Consider the following 18,819-nt stretch of genomic DNA (forward strand, 5'->3'; position numbering starts at 1 on the left):
ACACTGTCCCACACAACATCCTTGTCTCTACATTGGAGAGACATGGATTTGATGGATTGACCACTCAGTGAATAAGGAATTGGTTGGATGGTTACACTCAAAGAGTTGCGGTCAATGACTCAATGTCCAAGTGGAGAGCTTACAGCAGCCTTCCAGTACTTAAAGGGGGCTACAGGAAAGATGGGGAGGGACTCTTTATCAGCGAGAGTAGGGATAGTACAAGAGGTAATGGTTTTAAACTGAAAGAGATTAGATCCATATTAGATATAAGGAGGAAATTCTTTACTGTGAGGGTGGTGAGACACTGGAACATGTTGCCCAGAGAGGTTGTGGCTGCCCCGTCCCTGGCAGTGTTCAAGGCCAGGCTGGATGGGGCTTTGAGAACCTGGTCTAGTGGAAGTTGTCCCTGCCCATGGCAGGGGGCTTGGAACTAGATGATCTTTAAGGTATTCTCCAACCCAAACCATTCTGTGATTAGCACAACAGCTGCTATTACAGTTAACATCACCAACAAAAAACTTCTATCACTTAAGTTTCATAAGGTATGTAGGAGACTCTTTTAAAGAGTCTGTGATTTTGTGGAAGAGACAGCCTGCAACAGCAAACAAGAGGTGATACATAGCAGGTATTTAGCCCTGGGGGTGTCAAGTGGGAGTTATGCATTTCCTGATGCATACCAATAAATACTTTTCTTCTATTTCCAACTCTGTCATTACAGTACAGAATTCTTTAGTATTCCTAATAAGTCCCTGACAGAACCACATAACACCATATTCTGTAGATATTTTTTGTCTGGTTGCATATTCATATATGCAGCTACTAATGAATTTATGGCCTAGTACTTGAATTTCACATTCATATCTGAGTCACTCTTTAGTTGCATATCTATATTAATTACAGGTTCTTGTTTTTCCATTCCTTCTTCCAAACAACTACAAAGCATACTTCTGCTCCCCTCCCTTCCATTTTCAGACATGAATTCCCCTGTCCTTGCACTTGAACATCATGTTCAAAACTTCATGTTTATACAACCAAATAATTTGACTTTACTGAAAAAGTACATATAATGGGTATATTATATAAAAGTATATATAATAGGGAAGACAGATTCGCTTCATAGTTCAAGCTGTAGTGATGCTTGCTTTGCAATTTCTTTCTATTATTTTGAAAACTGCTTTTCTAGTTAATAACTGTCTCCTAGCATTTTAACACTGAACATGCATTAAGTCATAGCAGATGCTATTGTTCTAACAGACTAGCATTGCACAGAGAACTGATAATGCATAAATATATTTGGACATGAAATAAATTGTGACTTCTGTAAATCATTAAATTTCATTTTAAAAGAGTGAAATACTACATGGATTAACAAAACATTTTCACATATTGTTTATGCTTCACTTACCATTCTAAATCTAATGAGATGTTTCATGTGCATAATTCCTTTGCAGTAGTGTTGTGGAAGCAAACTGTCATCCTGTCCTTTTATTACAGCAACCAAATCCCATAAATTTTTGCTGCCTCCTGGAGGCTAAAATTGTTAGGGAAGAAAAGAGTTTTATTAAGTAATGTTCAAAAGAGAAATCTGAACTTAAAAAGACATTGGAAAACATTCGTCAGTCAATTCCAAGAAATACAATTTTAGACCATTTCAATATCAGAAGCTTTACTATGAAGACATAAATTAGTTCAAGACACTACAACTCCTTCAGTCTTCTTGAAGGCTGTGAAGATACAGCAAGATCCATGAAGTATTTGGTTATGTGTGGACATAGTTGAGGGCTTGCCATTAAGGGCTTTCCCTTTTACTCCCAAAGGAATATAAGCTCTCTGGTGGCTACTACTGGCATAAACCAACATTGAGCTGCTGGGATGCAGAAGCTGCCCTAATACTTGTTTACCATTTTCTGTAAAGCAAAGGCATAGGCCAGGTAAAAAAAAATTCAAGGCTTGACTGCTACAGTCTGGTTTCCTATCTTAAAATAGGCACATACAACTGTATATGCACAAAATGTTGCAGGCCATCAATGCATTTTTTAGAAAAAAAAAATAAAATTAAGCATTTTTATTGGTCTAACATTTGAATCAATCCTTCTATAGAGCTAGGACAATGGTTTAACACTGAATGAGGTCTAGAAGAGTGTGAGTAATTAAAAGCCTTGACCTGAAGGAACTTTTCTAAGAATAACAGGATTATTTCTGAGCTAGTAAAAAATGGAAGATCCTACAGGAAAAAAAAAACAAACAGATGCACAACACTATTTTCTGGACTCAAAAAGCACCACAGATGATCAAAAAAAGTTTTTGTTCTTGGAATATTCTAATACTCTTATAACATGGAATTCCATAAAACATATTTTTATTAAACTAGGAAATGTTAAGATTTGTAATCGAGGAAGATTGTTTCAGCATTTCTAAATCATATTCTTCAATCTAGATAGTAATTAAAGCAAATATTTTGGATGAACTAGATCCTTGTAGATTAGTGTAGTGATTTAAATTGCAACAGTACTTGACACAAGCTGTAGTTCCAGGTCATTTTTGTCCTTGTTCTACCTCAAATTCAGCTCCTATGCAGGTAAGCACTCACAGGGACCCATTAGTTTATGTTTTTAACTCAATTGCACAGTGATTGCAGTGATTTATAGGAAATATTACAGTACAATGGAGCAAAGGCTCTGGGGCACCGGGAACGCTGGGGCAAGGGTCATCCAGATCTACATCTCCTAGAAGTAATATAGCAGCTTTGGCACAGACACTGGGGCAGATCAAACCTTATCTGTAATGAGGGTGACCCTTTGATGGATTAAAATTAAAACCTTCAATGTTGTTTTATAAAACACATCTTTTCATTTTCTTGAATAGAAAATTGACAAATCACACTTTTCCTATGGAAAATGAAATTATCCTACCTATTTCACTTTTAGAAAAATTGGTGTTCATAACTGACAATTCAGTCATGGACATTTTTACAGGCAGAAATGTTAAGAGACAGAAGTGATTTCTGCATATTTTCTGAGCTCCCTTTATGAAGCGAAGAAAAAAAAAAAAGAGAGAAGAAAGAAATTTCAGTTTTGGAGACTGACTTCAGAAGAGAAAGTCACGCACACTTACAACATCCTTAAATTTGTAGAATACTTACTGAAAAACATTCTGAAAACCATCTCAGTTTTTTTCCTCGAGGATTTCCTGTCAATTTTTCCACTTCTTGTTTAATATCCCTGGAAACTTTACCACACAGCAAAGGAGGAGCACCAGATTCCACAGCACGATCTAACACATAAAAAGATTTATGCATGAAAATTTAAAAAAAAAGAGAAGAAAAAAGAGAAGTAGTATAGCAACATACAGAAAATTTAAACAACGGTATATACAACTTACCTGTATTACCAATAATCTCATCCCAGCATCTATCTGCTAAAATATTTATTTGTAGAGGGTTTATAAGAGGTGTCAATGACCAGAGTCTCACAGTGGAGTCACGAGAGCAAGATGCCATAGTAAATGGACGACTAGGATGACATGTTAGTCCTAGTAGAGAGGGCATTTAAAAATGTAGTCAAATAATTAAGTTTATCTAATAACCAGTTTGATTAAATTATAAGTGTTTAAATATTTTAAAATGCATTTCAATACAGCAATAAAACAAAATTTAAAAATACTACCATATACATCTGCACCATGATCATAAACTGTGTCCAAACATGTCCCATCTCTTGTGTCCCAGACTCGAATTGTATAGTCCCAACTGCCAGATATTAGAAGGTATGGAATTTCAGGATTCCACATCAGTCCCCGCACTGGAGCTGTATGTCCACTAAGAACATTTATACAAGCATCCTGTGTATAATCCCATATTCGAACAGTACTGAAATAGAATAAAAAAGACTTATGTCCATCAAATTACCTACTGAAATATGATTATCTCTCTACTTCAGCAATAGTCTAAGATTCAAATTTATCAAAATATTTAATTGCAACATGTTTATAGAAGTTTTATTAGGAGAGGTTGCAGCCAGTGCTCTTCATGTTTAGGATATGATACAAAATATACCAAAGACAATTCACCAGCATAAGAAAAAAATTCCATCTACCGCATAGTCTTTCAAAATCAGACATTCACCATTATCTTGGATGTCAGTGAGAGAAAGTAAGTTTGTCCATATGCCTGAATGAGTAATAAATTTCTGTTAGGACTCTCAAGGGGAAAAAAAATGAAAGAAAACCAAAGCAAAACTGCAAGAGCTATATTTCCTACAGCTTTAACAGCCCTCTAACAGACCCAGGAAACCACAGATCTGTTAGTCTAACCTCAGTTCCTGGAAAAATTATGAAGATCATAGTGGGTACTATTGAAAAGCATTTGAATAATAATGCAATCATCAACGTGGGTTGACAAAAGGAAAATCCTGTTTAACTAATTTGACATTCTTCTACAGTAAGGTCACCTGCAGAGTGGATGAAAGGAAAGCAGTGGATGTAGTTTTTCTGGATTTTAGTAAGTTTTTTTGATACTGTCCCTCACAGCATCCTTCTGGACAGGTTCTCCAGTGGTGGGATGAGCAGCTTCAAAGTGTGCTGGGTGAAGAACTGGCTGAACAGCTCAAAGAGTTGTAGTGAATGGGGCTACAACTGGCTGGCAACTTGTCACCAGTGGTGTTCCTCAGGGTTCAACTCCAGGGCCAGTCCTGTTCAATGTATTATTAATCAGTGATCTGGATGCAGGAGCTGAATGCACCATTAGCAAGTTTGCTTATGATAACAAATTGAGAGGTTCTGTTGACTCTCTTCAAGGACAAGAGGCCTTGCAGAGGGATCTAGATAGACTGGAGCACTGGGTAACAATTAATGGGATGAAATTTAACAAGTCCAAATGACAGATTCTGCACCTGGGACAGAGTAACGCCAGGCACAAGTAAAACTGGGGAGAGGAGTGGCTGGAGAGCAGCCCTGCAGGAAGGGCTCTGGGGGTGCTGGCTGACAGCAGGCTCAGTATCAGTCAGCAGTGTGCCCTGGCAGCCCAGAGGGCAAACCGCATCCTGGGGTGCATCAGACACGGCATAACCAGCCGGGCAGAGGAGGTGATTATCCCGCTGTGTTCAGCCTTGGGGCGGCCTCACCTTGAGTACTGCGTGCAGTTCTGGGCACCACGATTCAAGAAGGATGTTCAGGTCCTCGAATGCATCCAGAGGAGGGCAACAAAGCTGCTGAAAGGGCTGGAGGTATGTCCTGTGAGGAGCTGCTAAGGACTTGTCTAGTTTGGAGCAAAGGAGGCTGAGGGGCAACCTCACTGCTCTCTACAGCTTCCTGAGGAGGGGAAATGGAGATGGAGGTGCTGAGCTCTTCTCCCTGGTATCCAGTGGTAGGATGCATGGTAATGGTTCAAAACTGCTCCAGAGGAGGTTTAGAATGGACATTAGGAAGGATTTCTTCATCAAGAGAGTGGTTAAATGCTGGAACAGACTTCCTAGAGAGCTGGTTGATGCCCCATGCCTGTCAGTTTTTAGGAGGCATTTGGACAATGCCCTTAATAATTTGCTTTAACTTTTGTTCAGCCCTGAACTGGTCAAACAGTTGGACTAGATGATTGTTGTAGGTCCCATCAATTGAAGTATTATATTCTATTATCTTCTCTCCTTTAAACATTTGTCACATGGTCGAAGTAGACACCATGTTATCTTAAATTGTGAAACTCCCACCACAATTACACAAGTAATGAGGAAGAAATTCATGCCAAATTTCTCACTTTCTTCTTCCCTTTTAACCAAGCAAGTTTCCAATATTTCCTTTTATTTTCAGTAGTTGCTATCCCTGGTACAGCTAATTGAACAGACTACAGAATGAGGAAGTTAAAAGTTCAGTTTCTTGAAAAGATCCTTGTAATTCTGGCTAAACTTTATTACATTATTAAATATGTTACCAAAGCTCACTCATGGCAGCAAAGCCACCTATTATGGTTTCTCCAGCAATGCAGAGGGGCCATTTGATGGACCTTGCATCACAAAGTAGAATCCACAAGTTAGAATATGTACTCATGTGTGACTCCTGCATGCTGTTCCTATGTACTGTTTAAGCCTAGGTCCTAAACAGGTCATGTGAAATAGTTCTGAGTTTGATTATGAACAGGAGTGTTACCAAGTTCAATAAGCTTAAAAGACTGTTTACTTTCTGTGTTACCTGGGACTAAGTTATTCAGTGATCCCCTTCCCTCAAAGTGCAAGTCTGACTGGATTCTTGAAATCCCTCTGTAAGCTTATTACATAGCTATGATTGGTAATAAAATCAGAATATCTCATAATGACACTATGACAGAATATTACATTCATTAGGTCTTGCCTGTGTGAAATAGAGAATATTTACACATAAAAAGTTTGTTGTCAAGTTAGTTTCTTTCATGAATCATTACTCTATGAAATAATAGATTTTGCTGCAAGCACAGACATCTAATTAATGATACTGGGGAAAGCCACAGAAGCCAATACTCCAAACTTGCAATCCTTTTTTACAATAATGTTTTGTATACTCTGCAGACAAGTGGCTTAGAATCATAGAAAAATCCTTCCTCCTGCTTACCACAGACTGATGTGTTCTCCCTCTAAAAAAATGTAAACAAAACCAACAGAATTACCTAGCACTCATCAAAAGTCAGCACAGATTCTATTTCATTATATTTTTGAAAGACATCAAATAAGAGCAGGTCTCGCACCCATATCTTTAGACATAATGTAAATGTGTGGCATCCTCCTTGTATCATTACTGGAAGTAACAGGTATCAGTCACTGACTATACTCTTTGGAAAGCATTTGGAAAGTTGCATTGCTACAGCAGTTATGACAATTTTAGATAATGATCCTGCTGCCCAAATATTAAGCTAACAGCAAAGCTACAGCCTGAATCTGAACAAGGCAGAGATTTAGATTATTGTATTATTCACAAAGTTTTTAGAGGTGGCAGCACCACTACAACTAAAGATCTTAAGTTTCTCCAATAGTCCTGCCTGAGATTTTAAGTTTTTCAATAATTCAGAAATACACACCCATCATCAGAGCCGCTGCAGAGGATTCCTTCTCTCAGAGGAGACCACCGTACATGAAACACCTTTGCAGTATGCCCTGTAAAAACTTTCAGTGGCTGATCAGAGCTGGTTGCTAAGTAGTAAACACGAACATTTTTATCCTCACAACCGGTAGCTATCATATCTCTGCAAAATAAAAACAGTAAAATCCTCAGTCACAGGGATCAAAAGTATTTATGTTGTTTTAGTTTAAAAATAAATGTGTATTTTTCAATTTACTTTAAAATAACCCACGTATTTTTGATTCTCCTTTGTCTTTTTAGGATGTAATTATTGATAACCCAATTAAATGTACTAAATCAGAAAAAAACTCTGATAAATATCCATTAGTTGCAACAGGGAATATTATTTAGGATAGACTGGGTGTAATAGGGATTAGACTATAGTCTGACCAAGCACCTAACACACAACTATTAATAGATTAAATTGCTACCTAATTGTTTTTTGACAAAGACTTCTCCTGTTGTTATTAGAAATTATCTGCAAAATTAACATATATCACAGTGTATTTAGTTGCCTGCTGTGTAGTCAGCTTAGGCAGTCATTAAAAGGAAACCAATCTAAACTCCTCCTTCATGGTATTGAATGTGTGTATTTTTTCCCCGTTATATATTCAGCCAGATTTTTTTTTTTCCTCTCATCAATGCGAAAAGATCCTCTTTTGAAAGCTAAGTAAGTTCATTCTGGGCAATAAAATACACTACTGGGAATATACAGTGACTACAGACATATCCTACCAGGGAAAAGAAACAATTTCAGTGCTCTAATATAACATAAAATATCAATTCTAAATAACTCTGTGTTATTTTATTTGATTTAATAAGTAAATATTATAAATTCTTTGGGTCAATTTTTACTTACTTGTTGTTTTGACTCCAATCACAGCCAAACACTGCAGCTGGATGCTTGTATTTGTGAAGAACCTTTCCATCAATGGTTCGAATAATACTGAAACCAATTACAATGTAATATTATGAGGAAAAAGGCATTCTGAGTAGGCTATCCAAAAGTCAAGTTTGATTCTGTGCAAATAATGCAGATATCAAAAAAAGTATACAGAAAGAATATGAGAAATCTTTATTCCTACAGCCCCTCAACCACGAGACTAACTATATATTTCTGAACAAAACATTTAATTGGATTTAAGAGTTCATGTTCCTTCAGAGGGGCTGTAAAGATGTCCACTGTAGTACCTCCCTACCTGAAAGAATCCTCATAGCCCAAAATCTAAGTTTCAGCTATGTCTTAAAGGTAGAAATAGCTCTTTAGGGATTTAAAAAAAAAAAAAAAAAGTTGATTGTTTTCTAGAATTCATACTTGTTATGTTTGATCTGAAATAACATGGGTAGAAAAGGGAAATAATGAACAAGGATTTAAAAATGTACTGAAACACATACATGCAAAATTGTTCTCAATGGGCATTTGTAAGTTTTTACAAATAAGCTATTATACTTCTGTAATAGTAAAACTGCAATTACTTTGTTCTAAAATAGTGATTCCTAGTCCTTGAAATAATAAACTTAGAAAAAATTTTAAAAATTAAGACAGGCAAAGTGGGATAGCTTTTGAAAAGTGTCCTCCATGTCTATAGATAAGAAACGAAAAAGAATATACTTGGCTAAATAAAAATCAACACCCAGTTTCACTGAGTGTCTGAGACATTATTCCTCTAGTAAATATCTCCTTTATTTTTTTCTTAAAATCATGAAAAATATATCCTAACAACTACAGGAGATTAATATAATCCAAGTTTTGCCCAGTAAGAAAAGGTTTAATTTAATCCGTGACAGTACTGTCATAGTTTACTGACTTGAGAAGTGCATTTAGCCTTTTTTTTTTTTCCTTCCAGTAACACTCACCAAAATCCATCACTGCTGCAGGTTGCTATTCTTTTGGAATCTTTATGACTCCAGGCAATGCAGAAGATTCCATTCTTTCCATGCTTCAAAAAATGCAAAATACCTATCAATAAGAAATAATTCACTCCTTTTTCTCTCATCTATTGACTCATCTTTTTTATTTGAAAAAAGATGAAGCTCATATGGGCTTCAGCCCTTTTCTCCCAGTAAAGTATACTGTACAGAAACACATTATAATGAGTTCCCAATATAGCTGGGATATTAGAGAATCCAAATCCAAAAAACTGGGACTGAGGAGAGACACATTAAAACTGCCGTACTCTCCGGGATGCAAGAGACAAAACTGGGTCAAGTTGATGAATGAGCAACCCATAACTATATAAACCTGAAGCTTGAATAAATGTTAGTTATTTCTTGGCATAATGAAGTTAGTGGGCATGAATAATTGTGGTATGTGAAAACTTAAGTAGGACATGTATCAGGATGAGTGTTTGAGAAAAGATGTTTAGTAGCACAAGTGCAAATCTTCTGAGTGTTAGAACTCGGGAACTCCTGAATGTATTTATATGTGTTTTCTGCCTCCCCACCACCCCATATCTGTCTTCTTAACGAGCATCTTTTGTCCTCTGATGCAGATGCCACAGTTAATTATGTCTGTATAATCTGAAGATCACCACTGTAAACTAAGGATACACAAAATAGTACAAAATACTATAACACAGTACTAAATAGCTCCTGCTGCCAATAACAATTATGCTACTGTTTCAGCACTTGCAAAAGCCTGCATAGATTTCATGTAATACAAAGCAAGATTCTAAATAAGGCATATTGTTTCGTGTGTTGCAAAACAGACCTTTATTGGTCTAGACTTCAGGGACAGACGTATTTTTCTGGGCCTTAAATGTGAAAATACAGAATATCAGTTTAAAGTCTAGATGTCCATATACATTTACACATTTAAGAAAAAAAAATCAGCTGTGCTTTTGCTGTGTATCACTACAGAACTGTTTTTAAAATAATGGAGACCATTTGGTGCTTGATCATTCTTTCGTTACTCAGTCTGAGAAAGTAAAAATATTTCTGCCTCAGAGATAAACAGGCACCCACATAATTATTTATATAGATTTTTATATTATAGCACCTTTTAAAAACATATGAACTTTGACCCATCTTTATTTATTGACACTAGAAGAAATTACTAACTTACATTTCATATAGACAAAAAAAAAAAGAAGTAATCTCATTTTACCTCACTGAATCTGGTTATCATTTTGCCTTTCGGGACATCCCAGATGAAGCCACCATTTCTGGATGTTGCACCAGCTATGCAGTTTAGATCTCCTTTAGAGAAAGATAAATTTGAAACATCTCACAATAAATACAAGATCACAATATTGTTTGAGTAGTGTGTTTCTACTTCAAATTCAGAAAATGATCAATGGCACATAAACAAGAGTTTTTCACAGTTTAAAGCCAGCATTTGATAGTAAGTCACAAATATCAATTTCAGCAAAAGCCTGACCTGCTTTTCTACATTCTTATTTTGAGGAAAGGTCAAAATAAGAGCTGTATTGTTGTAAAAAGTATTCTCAATGCCTGATGAAAGTTTTGCAGTTAAGGTGACAAGAAAATATTGTCCATGATTCATATGACTCAAACTGAAAACCAAATCAAATCTCAATGTTTCAGGCTTAAAATTGTAGCAACCACAGCATTTTCCTTTAAAGTTCCCTGTGTACTAAGACAAATCAGGAAGAACATGACAGAACACGTAACAGTACTTTGCTTTCTTAATCTTGCACCACTGCAGCACCTAAAACCAATTGAGAGTGTAGCTCAATCTGTAACCACACTCTACAGGGTAGAAAATCTGAATATATGACTCTGTGGTGAGAACCTGAAAACCGAATTCAGGTCTAATCCAAAAGCCACTAAATTCTCCTCACCATAGTGACCCTCTATCCCAATATAGCTACACTTTTCCTAAATAGCTACACAGCACATTATATAAAAGTTTTGACTGTTTTATACCACACTTCAGAGGTGGAAAAGGCAATCTATACAGGAGGAGTCTAGAAAAGTACATATTTAAGATGAAAAGAGATTCAGGTAGGAGATTGATAGGAAAAAAAAAATAAAAAATAAGAGTAATCACTATGTTTAAAGGTCTTTTGAGACCACATACAAATGGTGGCATGAGTAGGATTATATATTGGGAATAAAGTACAAGGCAGAGAGACACTCTCTAGGAGAAAGGGATGTGAAAGAAGGAGAAGTTCTGTCTGGGATGGACAGAATGGTAAGGAATTGAAGCACATGTTTCCCATTAGCTTAATTTTTTCTTTTTAGAAATCAGAATACAAGACTTGAAAAACACCCCCAAGTGAACAAACTATTCTCTCAATGTGAGATACTACTACAAACCGAATTTAAATTTCAAACCAAAATAATAGAAAACATCATGTTTCATATTGCCATAATTTCCATAAAGCAAGACAAATCATCTGTGAAGAGGAACAAGGTGCAAGAGACACTCTAAAATTAAAGAAGTGTAAATTCATTTCACATATGCAGACTACATTGAGCTTCACATCACAATATTTCTTTACTGTCAGCTATTATTTCTTAGTTTAAAAACATAGGAGAGAAAGGCAGGCAGCTGAATTATTTAGACTTTTAAAAAAAGCATCTGCTGTCCAAAGAATTAAAACACAACAAGAGAGCCTACTTATCATCAACTACTGACATTAGTAACTATCAGAAACATACTCCCAGGTTCACCTAAGTGGGTTGCAGACCAGTTTTAAGAAGAAAATTTTCCACTGACTTCAGTGACTTCTCTAAGAAAAAGCAGATGCTTTGCAGAAAAGGTTCTCCCTATTCTAATAAAGTAAAAGCAGAGCACTTCAGTGATGAGAATCCTACACAAAGAAGGAAGAGAAAGAACTAAACACATATGTTCCACTTTTTCCTCACAAAACAGAATCTGAATTCCTTTAATTAGCTGCTTCCCATGCAAAGAAAACCTTCTCATCATCTGCATAATGTAATGCTGGAAAGGTTCTGGAGATTTTCCTTCCTCCATTCTGACTCAGTATGAAATACTGAGATCATTCCTCATAAGGGTAAGCCTCAACAAGGTCTGAAGAATTGAATTCTACAGGTTTCACCGATAATAGTTATGATTAAACCTTGTAAGATTTCTAACTAAAATTAATACTTTCATCACACAAATTCTGCTAGTCAATGCTTATTCAAAAAACATTTAGACCTAAAGCAAAATATTCTTACCTGGAGCCCAAGAAAGGGAATAAATAACCCCCTCATTACCAGGAGATGTGTAAACTGCTGTTAAAGTATTTATGTCCCAAACTTTTATTGTGCCATCAAATGAAGCTGTAGCAAGAAGATCAGGGTTATCAGGTTTGAATTTGCAATCAAAGATGGTCTCAACATGTCCCTTGAATGAAACAAATATTTAATCGATTTTTATTACATTTGATTTTTTTTTTTCAGAATTTCAACTCTAGATCAAACTCTAAAATACACTGTATTCTAATTTGTCAGGTCAATTATGAGTTCCAAAAAACCTGTATGTTATGGCTCATCAGTCAAAATTAAAAAGCATAAAATAGCTTGGACTATAACACTCCTTCCCTTTCATAGATCATCATTAAAGATAAAAAAATCCTGCCCCGAAACAACGGGGTGATGCAAGGCCAGGGAGCTGTTAGCATTTTCTGTTGGAACTGAGTTGCTAAAAAATAGAATTAAAAAACTTAAGCTAATAACTGAAACAAACCCAGAAAAAAATATTTTTTAAAACAGAATTTATTTGACCCTTTAGGTAAAAAGTATCTGACTGAAAAAAATAAAGCTTTGTGTGTTGAGCATGTTCTACAAGTTTTCTAGTATTCCATTGAGTTTTCTATGTTACTGAATACAGTCTACACTCTACTGCAGTTTAAACGTCAATCCATTAAAAATATCACATTCAACTGCTTGTTTTCTAAGACATGCATTTGTAGACTTTAACTTGATACATACATGAGAAACATAATATTTAAGAACTTTTTTAAGCCTCAGCTGCTTGACAGGACCAAACCCATTAAAAATGGAAAAATATCACCGGCTCTATTCAAATGTGTATTCTCAGCACAGCTGAGAGTTATTCAAGTTTTTCCAATGAAAAGGAAATGAGGAAAGAGGAAAAGAGAAAAATCCTCAAGAATAACAAAAATCCCAGTGAAGAGTCAGCTCACCTAATATGTGATAAACTCAGTTTTGTGTTTCTGCTTTAAAGATGATTTAATAATTCAGTCTTTGTCATTTTAAACTGAGTGACCTCACCGAGATGCACATATTTTTCTCTCTGATTTGACTAGAATTTTTATTCTGGATTATAGAAAACCCTCCAGATAATATTTCTGAGAAGGCCATCAAATTAAAATTTCAGTTAAAAAGAAGCCCAAGCCCTTAAATCTTTATTTATGGATGAAAACAGCCAGAATACTTCCAACAGGATGCAGTCTTTTGCAACAAAAAAATACTTTCACTCTTTTACATGATAGAAACTGTTTTACAGTGCTGTGAAGACTTCATTCTCCAATTTTTGCTGTTAGAAGAAAGTGTATAAGCCAAATAAACTCTCATTCCAAAGACAGAGATAAAACGTACCAAATCTCTAAGGAAATCCCACTTTTTGGCTCCCATGTCATAAAGCCCCACTCCACCATCCATGAAGCAACAGACAGCATGACCAGGAGGAAGAGAAAATGCTTGGTTTTGGGTTAAAGTTGGAGGAGGAACAGCCTCACTTGTTGAGGATGTATGGTGATTTTTAGTAGGATACTGTGATGAACATGCTTAACAAAATAAAGCAAAAGATATAAACAGATAAGAATATTTTTCACTTGATAATAAGTAACAATTATAAAGAGTAACATGCTTTGTATTCCAACGAGGTTAAACACACAAAAAAAGAAGAATTCCTGTATGGAGCCTGGCCTAGTAAAGTAGGACCTTATAAAGTGCTTGATCCTTTACACTTTTGTCTAGTTCACTGGCACCAGAAGGTATGTTTAATTAAGAACTACAAAGATGACAGAAACTTAGAGATTGACTTAGATATAACAAGATTCATAAACAAGATTTTCTTAACTTACAGCCATTGCAATGAATAACAATAAAAATTACACTTACACTTTTTCTTTGGAGGAGAACTTAGCACGTGCAAACCATGGAAACCAGTTTTCTTCAATTTAAAGTTATCTATAGGTGTTGTACGTGATACATTCCAAACACGTAACACACCAACCTGAGAATCTGAGGTTTAAAAAACCATACAAAAACAATTTACTTTTTTAGAATTTATTATCCTCTTTAATGTACACAGGGGTATGAGGTTTAAGGACTGAGTTAAACAAAAATACAACAATGAATTAAACTTAGAATCCTAAGAATTTTATAAGCAAGCACTGTCATCTCTGTGGTAACATCACTATTAACAACAATAGTTATTAACATTAGCTATTTAAACTTCAGTAGATATATTCTACAGAACCTCTCTCATTACAAAATATTCTCAGTCTCACTTTCCTTATTCATTAATTCAACCTCAGCAGTAACTAATGTCTATGGTGTAGACGAGAGGCTATATTTTAAAGCCTTCTAAAGATAGAGGAAGAAAAGCAGGGGATCAAGAAGTGACATCCACCAGTAAAATGCATTTTTATTCCTATTTGCAAAGTAACGCTCACATCTGTTGCTAAAGTGTGCATGAGGAAAACATTATTTAGTATAAAAAAAACAGTTTAAAGTCACTTTTTCATGTACTCAGCAAATACAGATTAAGTAAAAACTGCTCGGAGTAATTCTCTGTTATTTTCTACAGTTTTATGGGTTGGGTTTTTTGTACAATGCATGCATGCTTTTATTTGTAGAAATGTTAAGAAACAGAAAGATCAAACACTATCAATTTTGAATATTGTCCTATATTTATTACCTTAGTAAAATCAGGAAATAAAAGGCTTACCTCCAGTTACAAACATTCCAGGTGCACTAGAAACCCAGGCTAAACACTGAACAGATGCTGCTGCACTGGGAAAATTAAAAGTTGTGATACAGGACAGAGATTCAGAATCAACTAGTCGAATACCGTTATGTAAATTAGCAACAAGAAGGTAGTCAGTTGACAAAGGGTCCCACTCCAGTGCTGTAACTGGATCCTCTTCATCTGTTCCTTCAAGAGACTCTGGTCTTAAGACATGTTTCTGATTTTTAGAACCTTTATGGGCAAAAGGAAACATTATTTCAAAATGAAATTGAGTATATCTTTTCAATAGTTACACGTTTGTAAACATCATTTTTATCTCTCCCTGAAATCTTTAATAGCCTGCTCCACCATCTGCACCAGTGAAATTAATGAGCTGGCTTTGCAGTATTTGACTTAAAGTAGTTGTGGCTTCATCAGATCTGACTTTCTTTTTAGTAGAGCAGAAAATAGAAACAGCTGTCAGGTTTATTAATATAATTTTACACCAAAGAAAAGTATGGTAAATCATATACATTGTCATAAAAATTTCCATAAGTAGAGGCCTGCAGCACAGTCTAAAATACATGCCATTTGAGTATAAGTAAATCTGCATTCCACAGCAAATACAGACAAAATAAAGGCAGTATGAGTTAGAAAAAAAAATAAAATGTGGCAGTCAAAATAGTGTTTATGAACAACTGCCTTTTCATTTTTTCTTCCTCAAAACTACGTGTGCAATTATGAAGCATTCATAGATTTTCCTAGATGAAGCCACAACAGGTCTTTAAATATCTAATTGGATACCTGCGTAACAGAAGACATATTTCATCTGATGATTGATAATGACAATTTTTAACATTAAGAAATGCATCATCCCACAAAACATGATGTTTAGTTCCCACTTTTGTTTTTTTTCGGGGAGCTGGCTCTTAGTTTTATAAGATAGCGTACAGTCCAAATGAATATTTAACAAAATAGATCTGTATTTTTGAAGTTGTGATCTTGTATTAAAAAAAACCCCCTCATTTTATATTCCTTTTCTAGAAATAAGGAATTGACATCTTCCATTTACCAGTTTTTAATCTAGTTTTCAATTTTGATAATGAGGAATAGAATTGATTTATCACATTATAATAAATGCCAAGACCTACCTATATTCCTTAATGATTGATGTAGAACAAAGACTACTCCGATACATACTAAAAAGAATGTTGAAAAGCTTTTGTTCACTGAGGGACATTCTCAATATTGTAACAACTCTCATCATGATCTTCTAGGGAAAATGCTATTATTAGTGCTCACTATATCTAGGGTAACTTTATAAATCAATTACCAGAAATGAGGGAAATAATTTCAGACTGCACAACAATTAATAGCATAAACTGATTCTCATTCCATTTATGTTTGTAATTATGACAACTGTAAAGTTGAAGTTGTCTCCTTTTGAAGCATCAGGAATAATAACAGGAATAACATCAGAAATATAATCAGAAATATCATCAGACAGCTGCCTTAAATTTACCAGAAACGTTGAGATTCCTTCTTTCTTTAACAATGTCCCCTGCTTACATTTCAATTCAGATTTTTTTGCTGAATGAAAATCAACGTTCAAATGAAAACCAAGAACTAACAACAAAGTAGAACTGACATTTTTCAGTTGTCATTTTTCAGTTAGCTTTACAAGAACTAAAGGCAAAAAGTCCTCCAGTGATCAAATCCAGTCATGTTCAAACACTTCAGTCCCAAGAAAGCAAATCAACTGGTGGGAGAGAATGGATATCTAGGAGCTATTCAGTTTTACCTGTGCTCCACAAAAGAGTCCAGAAGCAAAGCTCGTGGAAACCCTGTTAAATTTTATTTTCCATTAAAAGAAGACATCAGATCAGCACTGTGAATCATGCAACTGAGTCACAGGTCATTTAAACAAGCTGTGCCTATTTTGAGAACAAATGAAAGGTAAACTACAATAGTACAGAACATTTGGCTCTACATGACTGCACTGTATTTCTTTAAAAACAGAGTACTCATCTGAAATCCTTGCATATTTTTTCTTCACACTAAACGTTCTGCTACATTAATGGATAATCTGGATTTAAGAAGAAAATTGAGCCACAAGCAAAAAACCTAAGTAGATAACAATAATGAAAAAAAAAAAAAAAAAAAAAAAAAAAAAAAAAAAAAAAAAAAAAAAAAAAAAAAAAAAAAAGAAGTGTGGTTTGCTAATTGTGCAGCTGGGACTCACATTTAAACAGAAAGACTAGAGCTTTCAGTGAGTCTACACTGAACTTTCAGGCAATTAACAGGAACCTGTGGATGTTCGGGTTCTCTCACAATAGTGTTTTGTAGGATATCCTACAAAAGTAAACCTTTTACAAAAGTAAACCTTAAAGAAACCTTTAAAAGTAAGGCATAGGAATTTTTTTAAAAATTTATTTCATTTGGTGACAAACTAGGTTCTGGTCCAATAAGAAGCTGTTTTACACATTCTGACATGAGGTAGATGAGGGCTGAACTTTGATCTCAAAGCAGAAAATTAGCTTCTATTTTATTGAAAAGTACCAACTCTTTGTGTGTGTGTGTGTCCTTGTTTAAATAGTGAGCCTGTAATCATCCTATTCATACCACTTTCTTCTTCTATGTATTGTTATTTTTGAAAGCTACCAATTACAAAAGTCAGATGAATTTTGACTGTAAATTCCAATCTAGAATCCCACAGTTGATAAAACAAGTAATTTGGATAAACCTACATTTTCAGTTATATTTGACTGTTAAGACACATATTAAAGTCATTTATGAAAGTGTAACCACAGCAGTGGTACTTGATTACAGTAATACAACCTATTTTTTAATATTACTTAATTTTGAGACATATTTTAATGAATTTATCTGTTCACCAAAATTTTGTTATCTGTTCTTAAACACATCTATGTTTTTATCTAAAATTTTTCATCTTTTTCTAATAGTGTAAAGAGAGCAAGTTAAAAGAAAACTAACACTGGTCTGCATTCTTTCAAATTCATTATGATTGCTTCAATGTCATTGTCTCAATTACAAGAATATCATCCTTTGAACTGAAATATTCAAATTTCTTATTGCATGCAAGTCTGGGTTTTGAATGGCAGATCTATGGTATTTCAACTAGTAGTTGTTCTTCAATGCATTTGAATTTGTTATACTCATTTATACCACAGAGCAAAATTCGCCACTTGGTTCTGTCAATTAATTTGTAAGTATACCTCTGCAGATCAGTGATTTTTTTGTTATATAAAATCAAACAGAAATCCTATTTGACTAAAAAGTTTTTTACACCCATTTCAGTGAAAGAAGTGTGTTGAGGTTTAAAAAGCACTTAATATGATCCAACAGAAAGTGTACTACTTTTCTTGAGTAATTTTGAGAAAGTGAAATTATTAACAGTTTAAAAACACACACCTGAAAAGTTCATTTTTTAAAAGCCAAAGTGCAACATTTTCTTTTTAATTCTAAAAAATGTATTGAATGAACTTCTCTACTGAAATCCAGGACTTTCAGTGAAAAAGTTCTTACAATTTTCACCCAAATGTGTATAAACTTTCAATTTATTTCTCTGTTGGAAACCAAGAATCTTACATAAATCAAGAACAGAAAACAAATTTTATGGTTATTTTAATTTTAAAATTATCTTAACGAATATGTATAATATTACAATAATAATGGAAAACTATCCTAACTAGAGAGACAGGCAAAATTTCTGTGATAATCGAAATTCAATTTCAAACTAATGCGAGTAGGTTTTTCCTCTGCAGTAATGAATAACTTGCAATAAAGAAATTTTTATAGTAAATTCAATTGTGATTCATACAAAACTTCCA

At 34.7% G+C, this 18,819-nt stretch overlaps 1 protein-coding gene across 8 annotated transcripts in view; it reads right to left on the minus strand.

The window, feature by feature from the left end:
• The window catches only part of WDR17 (WD repeat domain 17), a 66,370-nt gene that overhangs the window by 18,922 nt on the left and 28,629 nt on the right, over nucleotides 1-18,819 (minus strand). For 6 of the 8 annotated variants that reach the window (XR_003398244.1, XM_026847255.1, XM_026847256.1 and 3 more), the window contains 12 exons: nucleotides 14,969-15,220; nucleotides 14,137-14,259; nucleotides 13,612-13,799; nucleotides 12,226-12,394; nucleotides 10,184-10,275; nucleotides 8,935-9,017; nucleotides 7,937-8,023; nucleotides 7,037-7,201; nucleotides 3,666-3,868; nucleotides 3,382-3,531; nucleotides 3,143-3,273; nucleotides 1,406-1,531 (listed from right to left, as the gene is read on the minus strand). Coding sequence is in view for 7 of the 8 variants with exons in the window: in XM_026847255.1 (XP_026703056.1) it covers nucleotides 1,406-1,531; nucleotides 3,143-3,273; nucleotides 3,382-3,531; nucleotides 3,666-3,868; nucleotides 7,037-7,201; nucleotides 7,937-8,023; nucleotides 8,935-9,017; nucleotides 10,184-10,275; nucleotides 12,226-12,394; nucleotides 13,612-13,799; nucleotides 14,137-14,259; nucleotides 14,969-15,220 (1,769 nt within the window). In the remaining variant the exon portion in view is untranslated. The remainder of the gene's footprint in view (nucleotides 1-1,405; nucleotides 1,532-3,142; nucleotides 3,274-3,381; nucleotides 3,532-3,665; nucleotides 3,869-7,036; nucleotides 7,202-7,936; nucleotides 8,024-8,934; nucleotides 9,018-10,183; nucleotides 10,276-12,225; nucleotides 12,395-13,611; nucleotides 13,800-14,136; nucleotides 14,260-14,968; nucleotides 15,221-18,819) is intronic. The other 2 variants (XM_026847258.1, XM_026847257.1) reach the window with 2 other exon arrangements.

This window comes from Athene cunicularia (assembly GCF_003259725.1).
Source record: "Athene cunicularia isolate RWA chromosome 4 unlocalized genomic scaffold, athCun1 chr4_part1, whole genome shotgun sequence".
In the NCBI taxonomy this organism is placed as follows: Eukaryota; Metazoa; Chordata; class Aves; order Strigiformes; family Strigidae; genus Athene; species Athene cunicularia.